Below are 18,794 nucleotides of genomic sequence, written 5' to 3' on the forward strand. Positions count from 1 at the left end.
GGTTGGTCTGACTTGGAAATGCATGCTGGGTGATAGAAGTGAGAGCATGGGGTAGCCCCCCTTCGCCCCACTGCTAGTCTCCCCAAGCTGGGGAACTAGGCTTCAGCACAAATCACTTGGAGAACCCAATGCTGCCCCCTTCCCTGCAATGCCCAGGTGTGTCTGAGCCCCTGCCGGGAGTCCAGCCCATGGAGAGGGCCCCTGGAGTGGTCCCAGAAGGAGGACACCTGCCCTCATGGTGGTTGCAGTCCAGTTGGGGTGAAAGGGACCCCCTTCCTATGCTGGCTGTGACCATTTGTTCCCCAAATGAGCCAGGAGCACAGACATCACTGTCTCACTGGAGAGCTAGCTCACAGAGTAACCAATGCCAATATGGAGGAGGGACCAGGAGCAGGGGAGAGGCTCACTCTGAAGGAGGGCCTCCAGGAGGAGGTGACATTGCAAAGCAGCCTTCAAAGATGTTTTGCCCAAGGGCAACCCATTGATGAAGGTGAGTGAGGCGTGTGCCTGAGAAAGACGACGACATGATCAGAAACTCATGTTGGTCAGCAGAGGACAGGTATGAGTTGATGTAAGATCATGAACAGGGAATGAGTGGGTGGAGGGACCCTGTAGGGACAGGCGGGCAGGTAGATGGCTGTGGGTGTGGGCAGTGGAACAAGGGATGCTGGATGGATAGAGTGGGGGTGGTGGATATATCGGTGGGTAAATGGATAGGGGTGGAAGGAGGCATGGGTGGGGAGGTGGACGGATGGGTGGGGGGTAGCTAGATAATGGATAGGGCTGTAGGCAGTGGGTCAACTGAGGTGTAGTGGGTAGTAGGATGGCGTAGTGGATGGGTAGTAGGTTAACAGATGGATGGGTAAATTGATGGTTAAATGGATGTGTAGAAGGGTGGGTAGATGGATGGATAGGAGTGTGGGTGGTGGGTGGGTAGATAGGTAGTGGACACTCAAAAGACAGAGGACTGGGGGAATTTTCTGGCAGTCCAGTGGTTAGGACTCTGCACTTCCACTGCAGGGGGCATGGGTTCGATCCCTGGTCCAGGAAATAAGATCCCACATGTCTCGCGGCATCACCAAAAAAGAAAAAAAAAAAAAAAGACAAAGGACTGAGAAGAGCAATCAGTGGGTCATTGAGCAGATGCATAAACTGACCAAAAGCCGAGCCAGACTTTGGGATGGAAACGATGCATCCTCCTAGGGAGGGACTGGGATGGGGGCTGATAGATGTGGCCAACTCACTCAGCTCAAGGCTCCCACTCCAAACCTCACTGGAGCCTGGTGGGCAGCCACTGGCATTCCTAGGTCCCCAAGAGGGAAGTGACCCCTTTAGCTGTGCCCTGCCCCCTCCACCCTAGCTCCATAAAGGACTCCCTGCCCAGAAACTGCCTCCTTACCATAAGCCCCAGGCCTCAGCCCACCCAGTCTGCAGGGTGAGCTGAGGCAGCAGCTGAGCTCTGTGATTATGGCTCAAGGGGCCTGGTTCCTCAGCACACAGGAAGAGAGGGGGCCTCCTGAACTCCAGGCAGCCAGTCCCACCTAGCGGCTCCCAGTCCCCAGCTGGGAGGCATTTGTTCTGCATTCTGCACGCTGATTACAGCTCTGCCAGGGTTAACCCCTGCGCTCCTGGGCACAGTCTCTTGACAAGGGAAGGAAGGGGACCACAGGAAATTGGGAAAGGAGAAAACCATGGGAAATGGGGACTGTCCATCCCTGCATCTTTCACAAGGATGACCAGACCCCTCCCTTTCTCTCATTTTCCGGAAGGAAAAACTGAGCTGGATCCTTAAATCAGGAGTGAAGCCAAGAACAGGAACGCAGCCTATATAGAGAAGTACTGTACTTCTATCTGGAGAGAGGCTTAGAATGAGGGGAGAGCGCCTCTCAGCCTCAGTTTGCCCATCTGTAAAATGGGGCAACGAATTTCTAACTCACAGCTTGCCTCACAGAGAGCTAGCAGAGACAAAGTGACTGGCACACAGTAGGAAGGTTCTCAACTACTGGTTGTTCCTTGCCTGCCCCTGAGCCCGGAGCTAAAGAAGATAGAGAGTATGTATGGCAGGTTGTAACTTTCTCCATTAACACTGCTCTGTCGGCCATATCTCTGGGGCTCTCAGCAAGCAGTAAATACCCACAAGCAGCAAATTTCCACGCTGGTATTATACCCATTTTACAGACAAGAAACTTGAGGTTCAGACAGGCCAAGTGCCTTACCCATGGTCTCAGGGCCTCTGACATCACACCAAACTTTGCCAGCTGCTCCAGGGATCTTCTGACTAGATGTGTAATTTATTGTCTAACCAGGTCACCTTTGAGAGTGAAAGGAAGTGCTATTAACAATTACGCTGGGACAGTAGGCATCATCTGGGACCGTCCTGGGCAAACCGGGAAGTATGGCCATCCTGCCACAGCTGGAGGCTTTGGGAAAGTCACTTTGCTTCTCTGCAAAATGGACATGATGGCAGTATTGTCCCTACAGGGATCTCATGAGGATTAAATGTGATGATGCATCTGAGGCGCTACAGGGCCTAGTATGCATTATATGCTCAATAAATGCTGCTTATTACTACTGCTGTTAAAGATGATAACCACAGAGCGCTAGTCCCTGCCTCCGTCACTGTCCTTCACGGACGTTCTTGGCTCACAGCAAGAGCTTCCAAATTCACACTTGATCACACTGCTTGCTGGCTCGGTGAGGCGGGACACCTGGCCCAAGTTTAAGCCCCCAACGCCTGGCCCAAGTCTCTCCCAGCCCTTGACTGTGCCCCCCGTCTGGGCCTCTCAGGGGCAGCCCCCCTTCCCCCATGCTATTCAGTGCCTCTGAGATGTTCCAAATTTTCCCGAGGCAAAGCACCTTCAAGCCTGACCCCAGGGAAAGAGCTCTGACCTACTGGAGTCTCGGTGCTACTGCTGTGTGAGCAAGTGCTGGAATTCTCTATACCTGTTTTCCCATCTGTCCAGCTAGGGAAATAACCCCTCCCTTGGTGGCCAGCATGAGGATTCTGGGAGCCAATGAAAGAAGCACAGCGCTCTAAACCGCAAAAACATCCTCCTTCCACGTGTGTGTAAATATGGCTCCTCCTCCAGCCACACCTGCCTCCTCCATGCGGATCCTTGGCTTGTTCTGTCTCTTGCCAGGTGTGTGTGCATTTCCACCGCCCTCCCCTCTGCCTGTGTGTCCTTTACAAGTTAACTCTGGTATCACCTCTTCTAGGACACCTTGCTGAGCCCCGCCCCTCTCCTGCAGGCTGTGTTAGGGGTCTCTTTGGGCAAGGACAGCCCCAGGTCTTCCTGCCTGTCCTCAGGGGCCTCACAGTCACAGGGGAGTATCAGAGGAGGTCAAAACAGCATGAGGCAGGGATCGGAGATCTATCTCCCCTCCTTGAGGATGGCACAGAGTGCTGTGCCTGGCTGATTCCCTGCCCCTCATGGGTGGGGTTGAGGGGTGCTCAATAAAGCTTTCGAAACCCATCTATCTGAGGTGTGACCTCATGTAATTGTTCAGCAAGATTCCTAGGTGCTGACACAGCAGAGAACACTTAACAACATAATATCTGATGCCTGCTGCTATTATGCCATTTTACAGATGGGAAAAGCAAGGCACAGAAAGGATAAGCAGTGACCAGAACAGAACAGGAAGCCAGGTTGTTGAGTTCCAAGGTCCACAGCCTTGACCGCACACCACACCACTCTACCAGTGGCCTGCACCCCAGTCCGGCTCATGTCTGTGTCCTGGTACCCGCGGGGGCCTGTACTGGAGCAAAAAGGAAAGGGGGGTTAGGAGAAAGGGAGTGGGTATCCCAGCTTGTAGAATTTAAGGTCTAAGCAGGACTCTGGCATTCAAGGCCTCTGAGATCCGGCTTCCCTGTTCCCCAAACTCCCGCAGGGAGCGGCTGAAAAGCCCAGCAGCGAGAGTTACCAGGTCAGGGCGCCCCAAGGCCACGCAGGGAGCCGGTGGAAGAGGGCTTGGGATCCGGGAACCGAGTCACCTCGCCCCGGCAACCCGCACGTTCCCCGGCTCCCCCTGCCCCAGGACGCAGGCAAAAGCCTGACCTGGCGCCCCCGCCGCTCCTCCTCCAGCTCTCGCCGCCGCCGCTCGGGGCGGCGTGATCGGTGCCCGGGACGGGGGCCCGGCCCCGCCCGCAGACGGGAGGGGAGAGGCGGGAGGAGGGAGCGGGCCCACACCCCGCCCCCGCCCCCGGAGCCAGCCCGCGGAGCCCGCGGCCAGGGCGGCGCAGACCGGCCCAGCCACTCGCCCGGGCTGCGCGCCGGGACGCGCTGCCGCCGCCGCCGCTGCCGACGCGTCCGCCCTTCGCCCCCCGCTCCTGCGGCTCGCGGAGAGAAGGTAAGTGCGAGCTGGCCCGCGGGTCCTCAAGCCCGGGGTGGGCGTGGACACCGGCAGGGGGATCGCGGCGCCGCGCGGACTTGGCACCCTCCGCTAGGCTCAAGGAGCGGGGGAGGGGGGCCAGCCTGCCAAAGTCGCCCCGGGTGCCAACAGGCAGGCCCGGAGCGCTGGCCGCGGGAGCGGCTCCGGGACGCTCCAAGTTTTCGGGTTGTTTTGCAATGTTCCCGGCGGGAAGAGTGAGTGGGGCAGAGAATTGGAAGGTAAAGCGGGTTGCGGGAGGAGGGGGCGAGTCGAGGGCAGTCTAGGCTCCTTCCTGCCCTGGGAAAGGAAGGGAAGGAACGGGGAGGGGGCTATGTGTCGGAATGTCTGGGCCCTTGGCGAGGCCGGCGCGGAGAGCGGGAAGTGGGGGGGACCGCTGGGGAGATGGTCCAGGCACCCTGCCCCCTCCCCAACCGCCGCATTCCAGGCCAGAGCAGCGGATGAGGTCATCCCGTCCGGTTCCCCTCGGGCCAAGGCAGCCGCTGCCCCCTTACCGGCGGAGCGACCCTCCGCATTCTAACCCCGTACCTCCCAGAGGGAATGTTTTCTGGCCAGAATCTTTCCCGGGACTTCCAATCCCGACTGCCCTCGAGATTGCTCTATTCTTGCCGAGACAGGCAAGACTCAAGAAGTCTGAAGCCCATTTTCTGGATCGGGAAACTGAGGCTCAGATTGGTGAAACGACTGGCCCGGAGGCCACAGCCGCGCGAAACGCGGCGCAGGTACTGAACCGAGGACTTGGGGAGACCCTGCCGGAAGCCAGTCAGCCTCGCCGAGCCAAAGGCTGATTCGGCTCTAACTTGGGGTGTCTGGGCAAGAAGCGTCTCCCCCTCTTCCTCCTTCCTCCCCTGTGGCCCAAGGTGCTCCCTCCTCCTACTGTCCCCCTTGACTTCCTGAGAACGGGGTCTCCGCTGCCACCGTGGACAGCTTGCTACCCTCTTTCTGGCCTCATTTTCCGCGTCTTGAAGTGGCTGGTCTCTGAGGACCAGAAGAAGGCAGCCCCCAGGGAGTTAACGCCTTGTTCCAGAGGCCAGAGAAGCCCTAACAGAGACAGGGTCCCGCTGCGCATTGGCAGGGGTGGTGTTACCCAGCGGGACACTTGTGAGAGGGGGGCTATGTGCAGGGAGTGGCCTCCAGGATGAGAGGTGGTGCCCGCTAGGGGCCTGCGGGTGACCCCCAGGTGAGCGCTAGGGTGCCGCGGCCCCCACACCCGCCTCAGCCTTGCCTCTCCCCCTTCCCCCACCTTCGTCAGACAGCCCTGGGCCTCCTCCAACCACAGGTGCCTCCACAGCGGCCCCTGTTGGCCTTCCCTAACGCATGGTCCCTGCTTCCGGCCCCAAACCTTGTCCTTGTGGTCATCACTGCTATTGAGCAAGCTCCTACCAAGTACCCAGGCCTGACTGTCCTCTGTAGGGTAAACATGAGGACTCCTGGGACGCTGAGGCTGCACGGTGACCACTCTAGCACAGGTCACAGACACCGAATCTGCAGAGCTGAGTCTCCTGCCTCCCAGGCCTGCCCTTCTGTACTCAGCGGCTGGGCATCTGCCCGGACCCCAACAACTCTTCCCCGCACCCCTGGAGTCTTCACCCACTCCCCTGGCATTTACTATTGATGTTGGTCGACTCCTGGGGAGGTTCCCAGCCGCACCACTTTTTTTGTTCTCTGACCTGGGGCAAGTCAGTTGCCTTTCTGTGCCTCATTTTTTCCATCTGTGAAATGGGTGTTTGTGAGCATTAACAGGTAGTATTCCTGGACGGGTGAGGGGAGATAGGCCATGTTCCTGGACAGCCGGAGCCCTGCTTACTCCAGGACCAGGTGGGGCACACCTAACCGCCAGCAATACCCAATGGTCAGAGTCAAGTGCCAAATAGGCTGCCATCAAGGGTCCCCAGAATGAGAGATATTAGTGTAGGAATGTTGGCTTTGAAACCCAGCCCTGCTTCAGGATCCAAGGGTTTAATTGACAGCATCTTCCACTCTTAAAACTCTCCTGCGAGCGGACCAGCGTTCGATGCAGTTCTTGTTTTCCACGTGGGAAAACCGGTCCTCAGTAGCAGTGCCCTGCCCTTGGCTCCACGATGCCGCAGGTCTCTCTACAGCAGTGGGTGGGGTAGAGATCTTTTGGAGGTGCCCAGAGACATTTGGGAGGTGGGGGCATCACAAGATTGGGGCAGAAGCTGGTCTCACAAGTCAAAGTGGCCATGGGTGTTGGGTGGGGGCTGGACCCCCTTTTGCTGAGAAAGGAGGGGCTGCTTCTAGAAGCCAGGGAATTGGGGGCTGGGGAGAGGTGGGTGTGGCCCCATGGCAGACACAGTGACACCTCTTCATGACATTTCAGGATGACACCCTCCCCCCCTCCTCCAGAGATTTAATCCTCATCTCAGCAGAGCAGGGAAACCTGGCCCGTGGCAGGTACCTGCCATGTGACCTTGGCCAAGTTCCTTCTCTCCAAGCCGTGGCTCTTCCTGTAAAATCGGCTAACCCTCCAGCTTTTCGGGGCTGTTGGAGAATCAGATGACATCATGTAGTGGCTGGCCAAATGCAGAGTGCTTCATAACTTCAGCAAACATTCCACAAGGACTTCTTGGTGCCGGGGGTGCCAGGGAAAGGGATGATTCAGAACCGCCCCCCCAGGGGGGAGGAGTTAGGGTTGGGAGAGGATCAGATGGTGGGAAGGGAAGGGAATGTAGTCAGAAAACAAAGCAAGCTTTGTTTTATTGCCTCCTTTGTTTTTATCTTGTTATTTAACCTATTTTGAATTTCAAATAACATTTGAAGGGCAGAATTGAGGTTTTTATGCTTGGACGTGGCAGCAAAAAAATTTTTTTTAAGTTGACACTCAGATCTAGGTGTTCTTGTTAAGAATCATTATCAACGTCTATCAGCTCAGGTGCCAGGCCTGTGGAGGTAAATGACTTGCCCAAGGTCACACTGTGAGGCCACTGAATCCTCCACCTACCCTCACTCGGAAGGTGACAAGGGGTGAGCCTTTGGCATGAAGGTATCACAAAGAACTCCTGTGATTAAACTGGTATTGATTTGGCACTTGGCCGCCTGCAGAGTCCAAGCTGAGTGCTGGGACGGAGGGAGGAGGGAAAATCCAGGCAGTGGCCCCAGCCTCAGAGTGTGTTGTGATCTGGAGAGACAAGACTGGGCTCCACGGTCCGGTAAAGGCTACGTGAGTCAAAGGCTCTGAGTTGACATCTCTACCAGCTCTCTTGATGTGACCTTGAGCAAGCTTGGCCTCTCTGGGCCACAGGAAAACCAAATGTGGGAACATAGGCTCATAGGTGTCCTCCAGCCTACACTTTCTATGATACTAGAAGGGGTAGGGCTGGACCAAGAGAAGCTTAGAGAAGACTGGGACTGGGGAAGAAAGTGGGGAAGAGATCAGGAGGGGAGGGAGTAGGCAAGAAATAGCTTTTGGCACCAGCTGAGCTTTTTCCAAAACTTGTTCCCCGGTGACAAGGCTTTTGTCAAAACTATGATAATGTTCTTTCCTGCGGGCCTTCTCAGAGCCTTGAATATGCTGAGGCATGTCGTAGCCATCTGGAAAAACCACTTTTGACCACAGGATCCTTTTTCCAGGAAGCATCTAGAAGGCGAAGGGTTCTGCTGTTTACACAGCAGTTCACAAAACCTTCACCGGGCCACCTCCTCCCTCCTGGCCTTGCTCTAAGACAATTTAACCCACAGTGAAGGGAGGTGACTTACTCAGCCCACCAGCAGGAGGCCCTTGGGGTTCAAGGGCTCTGGGGTTGGGAGCCCTGCTTCACCATTGCCTACTGTGTGGCGTCAGGCAAGTCCCTTCACCTCTTTGTGCCTCAGTTTCTCCTCTCTCTATAGAGCCTCCCTCAGGGCTGTTGTCTGGGTTAAATGAGTGATGACCTCAAGCCGTTGGCGCTCAGTAGGTGCTTCATCAGTGGGCGCCGTATAACGACCATTCATACTTTTTACCTACACACAGCTTAAGTGTACAGCTCGCTGAATTTTTTGTGCCCCCTCCCAGTCTATACCTGTTCAAAGGCAACCACAATTCTGATTTCTATCATATTTTGTTTTGCCTGTTCTTAAATTTCCTGTACGTGGAATCATGCGATGTGTCCTCCTTTGTGGGTCTGTCTGCTCAGCATTTTCTCCGTGTTCCCCATTGTTCTTTTTTTTTTTTTTTTTTTTTTTACTTTTTGCTCGTACCACCACGAAGCATGCGGGATCTTAGCTCCCCAGCCAGGGAGGGAACCTGCGCTCCCTGCAGTGGAAGCATAGAGTCTTAACCACTGGACCGCCAGGGAGTCCCCATTTGTTCTCTTTAGCTGTTATTATTTGGACCCAGGATGCCCCCAGGCCTACCACTACTTTTCTTTCTTTTAGGTCTCCACCCCTGGGCAGGAGAGGGGCTGTCCACATTTGAGGCACGTCTGGTGCTTTCTGTGTTCTTGGACAGAACACCTACAGCTGCTTCCACAGGGCTAGGAGCCAGGCCTCAGGGACAGACAAGCCATGGACTTCCCATAGCCTCAGCATTTGGGGGCAGCACCTTAGGAGAGCAGGGGCGCAGCCTCCATCCACCCCCTTTCACCGAGAAGGAGGGAGCTGAGAAGCGGACCCTTAGCCCAGCCCAGCGCCCTCCCCAGGCCCCGCCGTGGGCATGGACCAGCAGCTGTGAACAGCCAGAGCCAATGCCGGGCCCCCAGGGGGCCGGAGGAGCCCCAGCCATGAACCTGGGCAAGCTCTCACCCGTGGGCTGGGTGTCCAGCTCGCAGGGGAAGAGGCGGCTGACTGCGGACATGATCAGCCCCCCACTCGGGGACTTCCGCCACACCATGCACGTGGGCCGTGGCGGGGACGTCTTCGGCGACACCTCCTTCCTCAGCAACCACGGTGGCAGCTCACGGGGCACCCACCGCTCGCCCCGCAGCTTCCTGGCCAAGAAGCTGCAGCTGGTGCGGAGGGTAGGGGCACCGCCCCGGAGGATGGCTTCCCCACCTGCGCCCTCACCTGCTCCACCCGCCATCTCCCCCATCATCAAGAACGCCATCTCCCTGCCTCAGCTCAACCAGGCCGCCTACGACAGCCTCGTGGTGGGCAAGCTCAGCTTCGACCGCAGCCCTGCCACCTCCACAGACGGCCACTCCAGTTACGGTGAGGGCCTGGGCTATCTGCCTGTTTTTCAGAGGCTGAGGCCCAGAGCGGTTGATGGTTCAGCCAAGCCTCCAAGTGAGCTCTTTTCCCCACAGCATTTCCGCCTCCGTGGAGGTCAGGCCCAAACCCCAAATCATGGATGGAGGTGGGGGGGGGTCACAGGGTGGGAACCTGCTCACTCCCCAAAACACTGAGGCTGAGAGGTGAGGACATGGGGTTTGAGTTCTGCCTTCCCCTGAGCTGCCCCCCCCCACCCCCAGGCCCTTGGCTGGGCCAGCCTGCTCTAACCCCCTTCAATGGAAGCAGCCCCCTTGTGTCAGAATGATATGATATATCATATGAATATGAATGATATAGTGGAGAGGCAGAGAGCCAGGGCTCTGGATTCAAATTCTGGTTCTGCCTGATTCCCAGCGAGCCAACTGACCTCTGTTAAGTCAAGTCCTGGCCTGTATAATGGGCCCCTCAGGGTCATTGCTAAGATTCAGTGAGATGATACACATGTTCAGTGTGGCCCAGGATCTGGCACATAGTAGGTGCTCAGGACACAGGAGCTGTTGCTGTGTCGTTATGTGAACAAAGGTTCCTGTAACTTGGCAAATTTGGAAAGCCACTCACATGGACAGAAGCCAGAGGCCCTTCCTGCCAGGGTGGGGAGTGGCAGGTGTAACCTTGGCTCCTCCTCTGGACAGCTCACCTGGGAACCGGGGCCCCTTCTGCCACCTGGTGGCCATTTCCTGCCCTGCAGCTTTGCCCCAGCACCAGAGGCTTCCTCCGGTGCTCCCTCTCCAGGGGTGATGCTTAGAATCTCACTGAGGGGCTGCTCCACAGTCCCACCACTCTACCTCAGTCCTGGTAGTCCTGGAGCCAGGGCCTGGGACAGAGGACCTTTGGAGGGCATTTGCCTGTCCTTTGGGTCTTGATTTCTATGTAGTCAGACTCTGGCTGCTGGTTCCATCCCTGTGCCCACAAACCAGCCCGTATGCTATGGGTTCATGGCAGGGAACCAGGGGTCACACAAGTTCACAGTTGGGACTGAGAGTCAGGAGATTTGAGCTCCAGGCTTGGCTCCAGCCCATCAAACTCTGTGGCCCTGGGCTAGCCCTTCCCCTCGTCCCAAACTGAGCCTCACTTTCTTCATCTGCAAAATGCGAATGAGGATTATGTAAATTTCCAGGGTCGACAGGAGGATCACACAAGAGACTACGGGGCTCACTGTATTGGAAAGATGGGGGAAACTGAGGCCAGATGGGGGAGTGGCTTGCTAAAGGCCACATAGCAAGCTGGAGTTGGTCCTGGCTCTCCCCTCCCCAGTTCCTGGTTAGGGACTCCATCTATGACCCTGGTCCCTATTTCTCTTCTAGGCCTGGACTCCGGGTTCTGCACCATCTCTCGCCTGCCTCGCCCAGAAAAGCCTCGTGACCGAGACCGTGATAGCTCCTTCCCCTCTGAGCCTGAGCTTCGCCGCTCTGACTCCCTCCTGTCCTTCCGCCTGGACCTCGACCTTGGGCCCTCTCTCCTCAGTGAGCTGCTGGGGGTCATGAGCCTCTCAGAAGGCTCTGCAGCCGAGACCCCAGCCCCAGCCCCAGCCCCTGCTGCAAATGCCCCAGCCCCTGTTGCAAACCCCCCGACCCCTGCCCCAAGCCCCCCACCCCGTGGACAGTGCCCCAATGGGGTAACCCCAGGGTTGGGCCCAACGGCCGAGGTGAGGGCCAGCCCGGTAGGAGAGCATCCCCGTGCACCTGCTGGCGTGGGCCCCGGCAGGCACTGGGGAGCGGGCTGTGGTGGCAGCCAAAGCAGCCGCCACTATACTGAGTTGGATGCTCGGCGGCAGCTGGTCGAGGTGCTGCCCCAGGCTCGGGCCTCTTGGGAGAGCCTGGACGAAGAGTGGGGGCCACCGCAGGCAGGCAGCAGGGCCCCCGTGCCCAGCACGGTGCAAGCCAACACCTTCAAGTTTGCTGAAGCTGAGGAGGATGACGAGGTCAAGGTGTGAGCGGCTGGGCATGGGCTCAGGACCCCAGCCAGCCTCGGGGCACTGCCTATGAACTCCCCAGGGGCAGAGCCAGCCCGTCACCTGACAGCTGGGTCCCGCCAGCGAAGGACGGGAGAAAACCCAAGTTGTCCCCAGACCCCTCCACACCTCTGCAGGACAGACATGGGAGGGAGGCCAGAGGAGACCAGGCTTGTCCTGGGCCCTGGGTGTCCCCATGGGCCGTGCTGGGCCGCTCTGCCTCCCACCACTGCCACTCTGGACCCAGCGGCCATTCCTCCGGCCCACCCGCCACCCCAGGCCATCCCCACCAGCTGGAGGGCCTCGCCTCACAGTGCAGCCTTTGTGCTGGGAAAGCTGCCCTTGCTGGGTGGGGGTGGGGAGCATAGCACATAGAGCCTTTGTCCCCTCTCCCAAAGGGACCGCCTGCCCCAGCTCATCCTGGAGTTGCCCCCAGCAGGGTCCCCGCTGCCTTTCTGAGAGCCCCAGCCCTTGCTAAGGCTGCTTCCCCGACATTCCCCCTGCCACCCCACTTGTCCCAGAAGCCTCAGAGGAAAGTCAGGTGTGACCTCACAGTGGGGGAATCCCACTTTCCCGTGCACCCCAGACCTGCCTCTGGGTCCTGATTAAAAAAGGCTTTTTTGATAAAAGGTGTCCTGCAAGATGCTTGAGGACCTGGGAGGACAGTGTCAGCGCCACCTGCTTGAGTCCCCTAAGCGCTGGGTTTCGAAAGCCAAGGACTCCCCCAGGGGGCCCCAGTGAGGGGAGGGGCCGAGGCATTGGGTAATGAGTAATTAGGCCGGAATGAATAGCCCTGAGATAAGAGGCCCAGGTGGGAGCCCTTATCTATAGTTCCGGGAACAGCCCCTGGCCCAGGTGCCTGGAACCATAATCCCACAGAGCAGCTTGGCACTTGCCCTGGTGACAAAAGGGGACAAGCAGGCAGGACTGGTGGCTTAGAGGTGTTCGGGAGCACATCCCAACCCCCAACCCCCATGTGGCAGTCCAAGGACCTTATGCCTCAGTTTCCTCATCTGTATCATGAGGATGCTGGGAGCATTAAAATAGTGGAAAGCACCACAGTTCCTACCACGGAAAGACTCTATAAAGGTGGATTCTTTTGTTGGTTCTTAGCCTTGGGGGATGAGCGCAGAGGGTTAGGAACAGCAGATGGGAAGCCGGGACCCAAGGGCTGCTGATCCGCGGGACTGGCGGTAGCTGGGGGTCGGGGAATCCGCTCCGGGGTCTTGCGTTCTGGCGAGGTGCTGCCCTCAGTCTAGCTTGAAGGAGGAGATGTTGAACCCGCCCTGCACACTCAGGTAGCTCAAGTGGTTGTGGCCCAGCCTGTTGGGAAAGGTCAACTGGTGCCCGTCTGGCAGCTTCACCTTGAATTCGTTGTTCTCGAAGGTCACGAGGATCTGCAGTGGGAAGGAATGCATCAGGCAGGCAGGAGCACCCTGGAAAGGGGCCACGGCAGTGCCTCGTGGCTCAGACGGTCCCGGCCCGTGTCTAGGCCAGGGTGCCCTACCATCTGGGCTCTCCCCTTGAGATCCTCCTCAGGCCCCTTCCGCCTTTGACCTCACCTTGACCTCTGATCCCGGGCTGAAGCACATGTGACTGTCCCGTTGCTCCTGCCCCCAGCTGTTGCCATCCCGTGAGTTGCAGACGATGGTGGATTCACCGAAACGTGGGTTGAAATGCAGGTTCAGTTTATCTGTCCCCTGGCCCAGATTAATCACAAAGCTGCAGGGGAAGGAGTAACAGGTGACATTTCAGGAAATGAAGGTGTCTATCCTGGGGGAAAGAATTGCTGTTCTCAACTCTCTGAAGACCCATTAAGTTTGGCCATAAATAGTTGGACACCTAAAGTGGTGAGCTCCCTGTCATTAGAGGTATGCAATCAGGAGTTGTGTGATCTCTTGAAAAGATCACTACAGGGGCCTGAGTTAGACCTTCGGGGTCCCTGAGAGTGGGACGTTCTGAGTCATGGTGTGCCTTCATTGGGACGTCTCAGACCAGAGGTATCCCGCATTTCTGCAACCCTTAGGGACCCACGCAGGAGAAAGGGGTGATTTTTCTCTTGGCTCCTACACAATGCGTCCGCCTGCCCTTCCCCAACCAAAAGTTGATGGAGATCAGTCCCAAGAAATGCTGACATTGTCCTGCACACAGGAGAGGCTAACGCTGAGCTGGAACACCTGAGGCGGAGAAATGCCTCCGATTCTAATGGAGAGAAGGCAAACAAGACCACTTGGCGGCCCCTGGCGGCTGTCGCTGGTATAATGTGTGTGAAAGGCCGGCCTCTGACTCTTCAGCTGGGTCAAGAGGGTGGTTCCCCGGGGGTTTGGGCCTTCAGTAGAGGCACCTGACTCGCAGAGGACTGGGCAGAGCTTCTGGGATTTCTCCCTTGCCCCTTCAGTGTCTGTTGGGGCCAAGGAGACTGAGCACGTGACATCCGTGACATCCGCTGTGAATTCTGAAGCCTCAGATGTGAAAGCAGCCCTAACAGAAGAGGAGCCAGCAGGGGTGTGGGAGGGGGTGAGAGCGTGCAAGAGTGTACCAAAGGCCCCTGGTCTGAGGTCGCTCTCGTTGTCCGACCATTTCACAAGGCTGCCCTTCCCAGCCTGTTCCAGGTCTGTGGGCGGCCCCCCTCCCCCTCCTGCCTCACCTGCCCCCCAACTGGCTCACCCATCAGCATGGTCTGCGATCTTGCCCTTGATCTTCAGGCTTGTCCCCACCTTCATGTCCATGTTCATAATCTCAAATTTCCCCTGCACCAACAGAGAAACAACCCACACAAATCAATCACACGCGTGCCCAGCGCTCTTCTGCTGGAGAAGCCCGTTCACCAGCATCATCCCATCCCGGACCTGTGGCCCCAGGCCTCACTCTCCCTCTGCGCACGTGAGAGCGCGGAGCTGGGAAGGGAAAGAGCCAGCGTGCTCGGATCAAAGCTTCCCGGAGCCCCCCTCTTGCCCATTTTGCTTCACTCTCATCCACTGCAGCCTGAAGAACAGCCAGATCTGGAGACATAGGGCCCAGCTCAGGGAACCTCAGTTTGCTCATCTATGAAATGGATAGAATGACTCCTGCCCACCTCACTGTTCCCAAACGTGTTCAAGTGATGAGGCATGGTGCCCTCTGCAAAATCCCCCAAACAAGGATATGCTTAGTTCTCGCACAGACTTGGAGTCATTTTACTGACAGAAAATGACTGTATCACCGGCAGCTCTAGGCCCATCCCAAACGAAGAATCTATAAAACTCCATAAGTCACATGTCTGAACATGCGCATCAAAATCCCTCTCCATACCTCACTTTCCTCATCTGTAAAATGGGCTAATTTGATTTATTCATTCAGAACCAGTTGCCGAGCGTCCACCGTGTGACAGATGCTGTTGGAGCCCCTGAGGTTAATAGCGCCTCCTTTGAGCGGGTTGGGAGGATGAGAGCTCACATCTGTGAAGCCCACAAATAGGGCACAGGCTAAAAGCAAATCAAGGGACTGTGGTCATTATGCTTATTTATTGCTACTCCAGTATCCATCTGCTTCCTATTTTTCCATCGACCTTGGCACTGTCTGAATTTCCGTATAGCAGGGGTTCCCACAACTTTACTACGGTTAGAGGGAGGCTCTCGAAGCTGGGTTTTCAAAGCTCATTATCCCAGCCTGAGAAAATGTCCAGTTTTCACATCCATGGTTGGAGGGTGTGAGGCTGGGCCAGACAGGATATAGCAGCCACCGAATATTTAGAACACTTTATGGGAGAACACATTTACATTGTAGGATTTCTGTTCGCTGATTTTTTTTTTTTTTTTCTGGAGGGAGCACACCTGGGAAGCCCTGAACCAGCTCGTGGGACCGGGGCGCTTCGCTGAAAGTCGAGGGCGGTGTCCGTGGGGGGAGGATCAATATGCCCCTGCTGGCAGCTGCCTCCTTTCCACGAAGAGGGAAAATAATCTGCCAGTTCATACACAGGGGTAGGGTTGCCCAGTTCTCCTGGAGGCAGGGCATTTTAAAAGGAAGGCCTGAGGGCTCCCCTGGTGGCGCAGTGGTTAAGAATCCGCCTGCCAATGCAGGGGACACAGGTTCGAGCCCTGGTCCGGGAAGATCCCACATGCCACGGAGCAACTAAGCCCGCGCGCCACAGCTACTGAGCCTGCGCGTCCGGAGCCCGTGCTCCGCAACGGGAGAGGCCACCGCAATGAGAAGCCCGCGCACCACAACGAAGAGTGGCCCCCGTTCGCCGCAACTAGAGAAAGCCCGCGCAGCAGCGAAGACCCAACGCAGCCTAAATAAATAAATAAATAAAACAAATTTGTTTAAAAAAGGAAGGCCTGAAAGAGGCCTTGCCAAGCCCAGGAGAGTGGAGCATCACAGCACGTCAGACCCCATGATGCCTCAGAGCAGGGTTTCCCAGCCTCGACACCCTGGACATTTGGGCTGGATCACTCTTGTGGGTCTGTCCTGTGTTCTGTAGGTGGTAGAGCAGCATCCCTGGTCTCTGTCCACCCGGTGCCAGGAGCACCTTCCCCCCAAGTTGTGATGACCAAAAATGTCTCCAGACGTGGCCAGACGTCCCCTGGGTGGGGGGAAAACTCCCTGCCTTCGAGAAAGTGGGATTCAGAGGCAGGAGGCCTAACTCCTCAGATGGGCGCTTAGGGTAACAGCTGGATCAACGGCCAGACTGGATTAAAATTCTCCTTCAGCCTCTCACAGATAGACAGAGAATGCCTTCCTTAGAGAGGTTATCCAGTCCGTCCCAAAGAGGAACATGGGCGCCCTGCCACCAAGCAGACCCTCACAGCTGTGTGCCCTGCGGCACCACCAGATGGCGTAAGGACTCTCCTGTCTCCTCCTAGTTGCATGCGCCACCCACCAGGACCCTGGGACAGTCAGGGTGGGACTGGGATGGGGAGAAGCACCCCCACTGCCCCTGTACATCCTGGTGGCTGCCTGGCTCAAACAGAAGAACCCGAGACCCCAAGGCTGCTGCAGGGCAGGGGCATGAGAAAAGCCAGGCCCGGGGGTGTATCTGGACAAACAGGGATGCCCGTGGGAGGGGGCCTGACCCCCCTGCTTAACAAAGTCTGAAGCCCAGAGAGAGGCAGGGAGGCAAAGCTGGGGTCGGGGTGGGGGCAGGTGACAGGGGTCAGAATCTAGTGCCAGCTCTGCCCCTAACTGGACAAGTGACTAGGGGCCAGCTGTGCCACCTTCTGGACCTCGGTTCCCCCATCTTTAATATAAGAGATTTGGACTAGGTGGTCTCTGAGGAAGGAGGAAAAAAAGGGAGGGATGAGATGACCAGGGGAAGGAGAAAGCAGGGAAAGTCTCTGGGCACAAAGGTCCTCCCCGGGAGGCAGAGGGTGGGGAGAGCACCGTGCCATCCACGCTGGACCCTCCAGTCACATCCACACCCTGCATCCCGCCTGTGCTGACTTGAATATTGTCTCCCAGAAAACCATGTCTACTCGGAGCCTGTGAATGAGACCTATTTGGAAATAGGGCCAAGTTGAGGTGAGGTCGTAGTGGCTGAGGGTGGGCCCTAAATCCAATATGACTGGTGTCCTTATAAGAAGAGGGAAATTTGGACCCAGAAACACAGACACACAGAAAGGACCATGTGAAGATGGAGGCAGAGTTTGGAGGGATACAGCTACAAGCCAAGGATGGCCACAGATCGCCGGCAACCAACAGAAGCTGGAAAAGACGTGAAAGAATTCTCCCCTAGAGCCTTCAGAGAGAGCATGTCCCTGTCAACACCTGGATTTCAGACCCCAAACCTCCAAAACTGTGAGAGAATAAATTTGTTAGGGCAGCCGCAGGAAACCAATATACCATCCTCAGAAGATGCCATCTGTGATCCAATTCCCCAAATGTGGGAGACTGAGGCTCAGAGAGGGTACCTTGTCAAAGTACCTTGTCCAAGGCCACACGGTAGGCTATGGCAGAGCAGGGTTTGCAATCAAAGAATTAGCGAGGGACCTCAAAGAACCTCTACCCCTGCCATTTAAAGATTGTGATCTTGGGCAAGTTAATCTTCGAGTCTCAGTTCTTCATCTTTAATAGGTTAAAGAGGTCTATAGATGTTAGCAGTTACTATGATTGCCACCATCAATATTTCTAATGAGAGGGAATTCCCTGGCAGCCCAGAGGTTAGGATTCCAGCACTTCCACTGCAGGGGGCCCTGGGTTTGATCCCTGGTCGGGGAAATAAGATCCCGAAAGCTGAGGGGGATAGGCAAAAAAAAAAAAAAAAAAAAAAAAAAAAAAAATTCTGATGAGAAAACTGAGGCTAGAGGGGGAAAGAAACAGGCTCAGAACGGTGGTGGAGGGAGCAGAGAATCTCGGTGCTAAAGGGCTGTGGAGGGACTTCCCTGGTGGTCCAGTGGTTAAGACTCTACACTACCAATGCAGGGGACCTGGTTCGATCCCTGGTTGGGGAACAGATCCCACATGCCCACAACTAAAAATCCCGTGCGTGCAGCCACTGAGATCCGGCGCAGCCAAGTAAATAAATAAATATTTTTTTAAAAAGGGGGTGGGCTGTGGAGGTGATCTGTCCAACTTCCTCAGTATACAGATGAGGAAACGGAGGCTGGAGGGGCAGCGATGCTTTTCCGCCAGCATCCACCCCACCCCCACTCAGGCGAAGAGGCAGAGGGTTGGAGGAGGTGGGCAGTGGGGAGCCGGCATCCTCACCGACATGGTGGCAGCTCCTGACGGCAGCTCTTGGTGGCTCCCGGAGATCTGGGCTCAGGGTCTCACCTCACAGCCCTGCTTATATCCTAGAATATTACACATTAACTCCTCCAAGGCCATAAATGAGGACTTTGGTCCTTTCTGCCAGGGTGTCTCTCCAACCGCATCTCCTGGTACCCAGAACAAACAGGCAGAAGGCTCCTCCCCCCAGCCCAGCCCACTCAGCCCAGAGCATCCTCCTGGCCTCCCGCCAGCCCAGCTTCCCAGCCTCCTCCCAGATTTCGAGTGCGTGTGAACCCAGAAGCAGCGCTGAACTGGGCGCCAGGAGCGGGCACAAACCATGTGAGCTTGGCAGGCTACCCAACAACCCTGAGCCCCACTTTCTCATCCTTAAACAGAGACTTGTTGGTAAAAATCTCTATACTTTTATGATGTCCAGATTCATTTTGAGAGTCTTTTGTTTTCTCCCCTCACCTCATGATTTTTCTGATTGTCTGTGTAAGTTTTAAAAGTAATACATGGTGGATTCAAAGAAAACATCTAGGAGTATCAATAACAAACTAAGTAGGGA

The 18,794-nt window shown here is 56.4% G+C and overlaps 2 protein-coding genes across 2 annotated transcripts; one reads left to right on the plus strand and one right to left on the minus strand.

The window, feature by feature from the left end:
* Positions 1–4,228: 4,228 nt before the first annotated feature.
* On the plus strand, positions 4,229–12,171 carry CDC42EP1 (CDC42 effector protein 1). Its single transcript, XM_024127420.3, has 3 exons — positions 4,229–4,347; positions 8,761–9,531; positions 10,896–12,171. Exons 2-3 carry the CDS (start codon positions 9,069–9,071, stop codon positions 11,522–11,524), a joined length of 1,092 nt encoding a protein of 363 aa, XP_023983188.1. The 5' UTR covers positions 4,229–4,347; positions 8,761–9,068; the 3' UTR covers positions 11,525–12,171.
* A 446-nt stretch (positions 12,172–12,617) lies between these two features.
* LGALS2 (galectin 2) lies at positions 12,618–14,292 on the minus strand. Its single transcript, XM_028483821.2, has 3 exons — positions 14,210–14,292; positions 13,105–13,264; positions 12,618–12,939 (listed from the first exon to the last, which is right to left on the minus strand). The coding sequence occupies exons 1-3, from the start codon at positions 14,275–14,277 to the stop codon at positions 12,793–12,795; spliced, it is 375 nt and encodes a 124-aa protein (XP_028339622.1). The 5' UTR covers positions 14,278–14,292; the 3' UTR covers positions 12,618–12,792.
* Positions 14,293–18,794: the final 4,502 nt, after the last annotated feature.

Source organism: Physeter macrocephalus, unplaced genomic scaffold (assembly GCF_002837175.3).
Source record: "Physeter macrocephalus isolate SW-GA unplaced genomic scaffold, ASM283717v5 random_76, whole genome shotgun sequence".
Lineage (NCBI taxonomy): Eukaryota > Metazoa > Chordata > Mammalia > Artiodactyla > Physeteridae > Physeter > Physeter macrocephalus.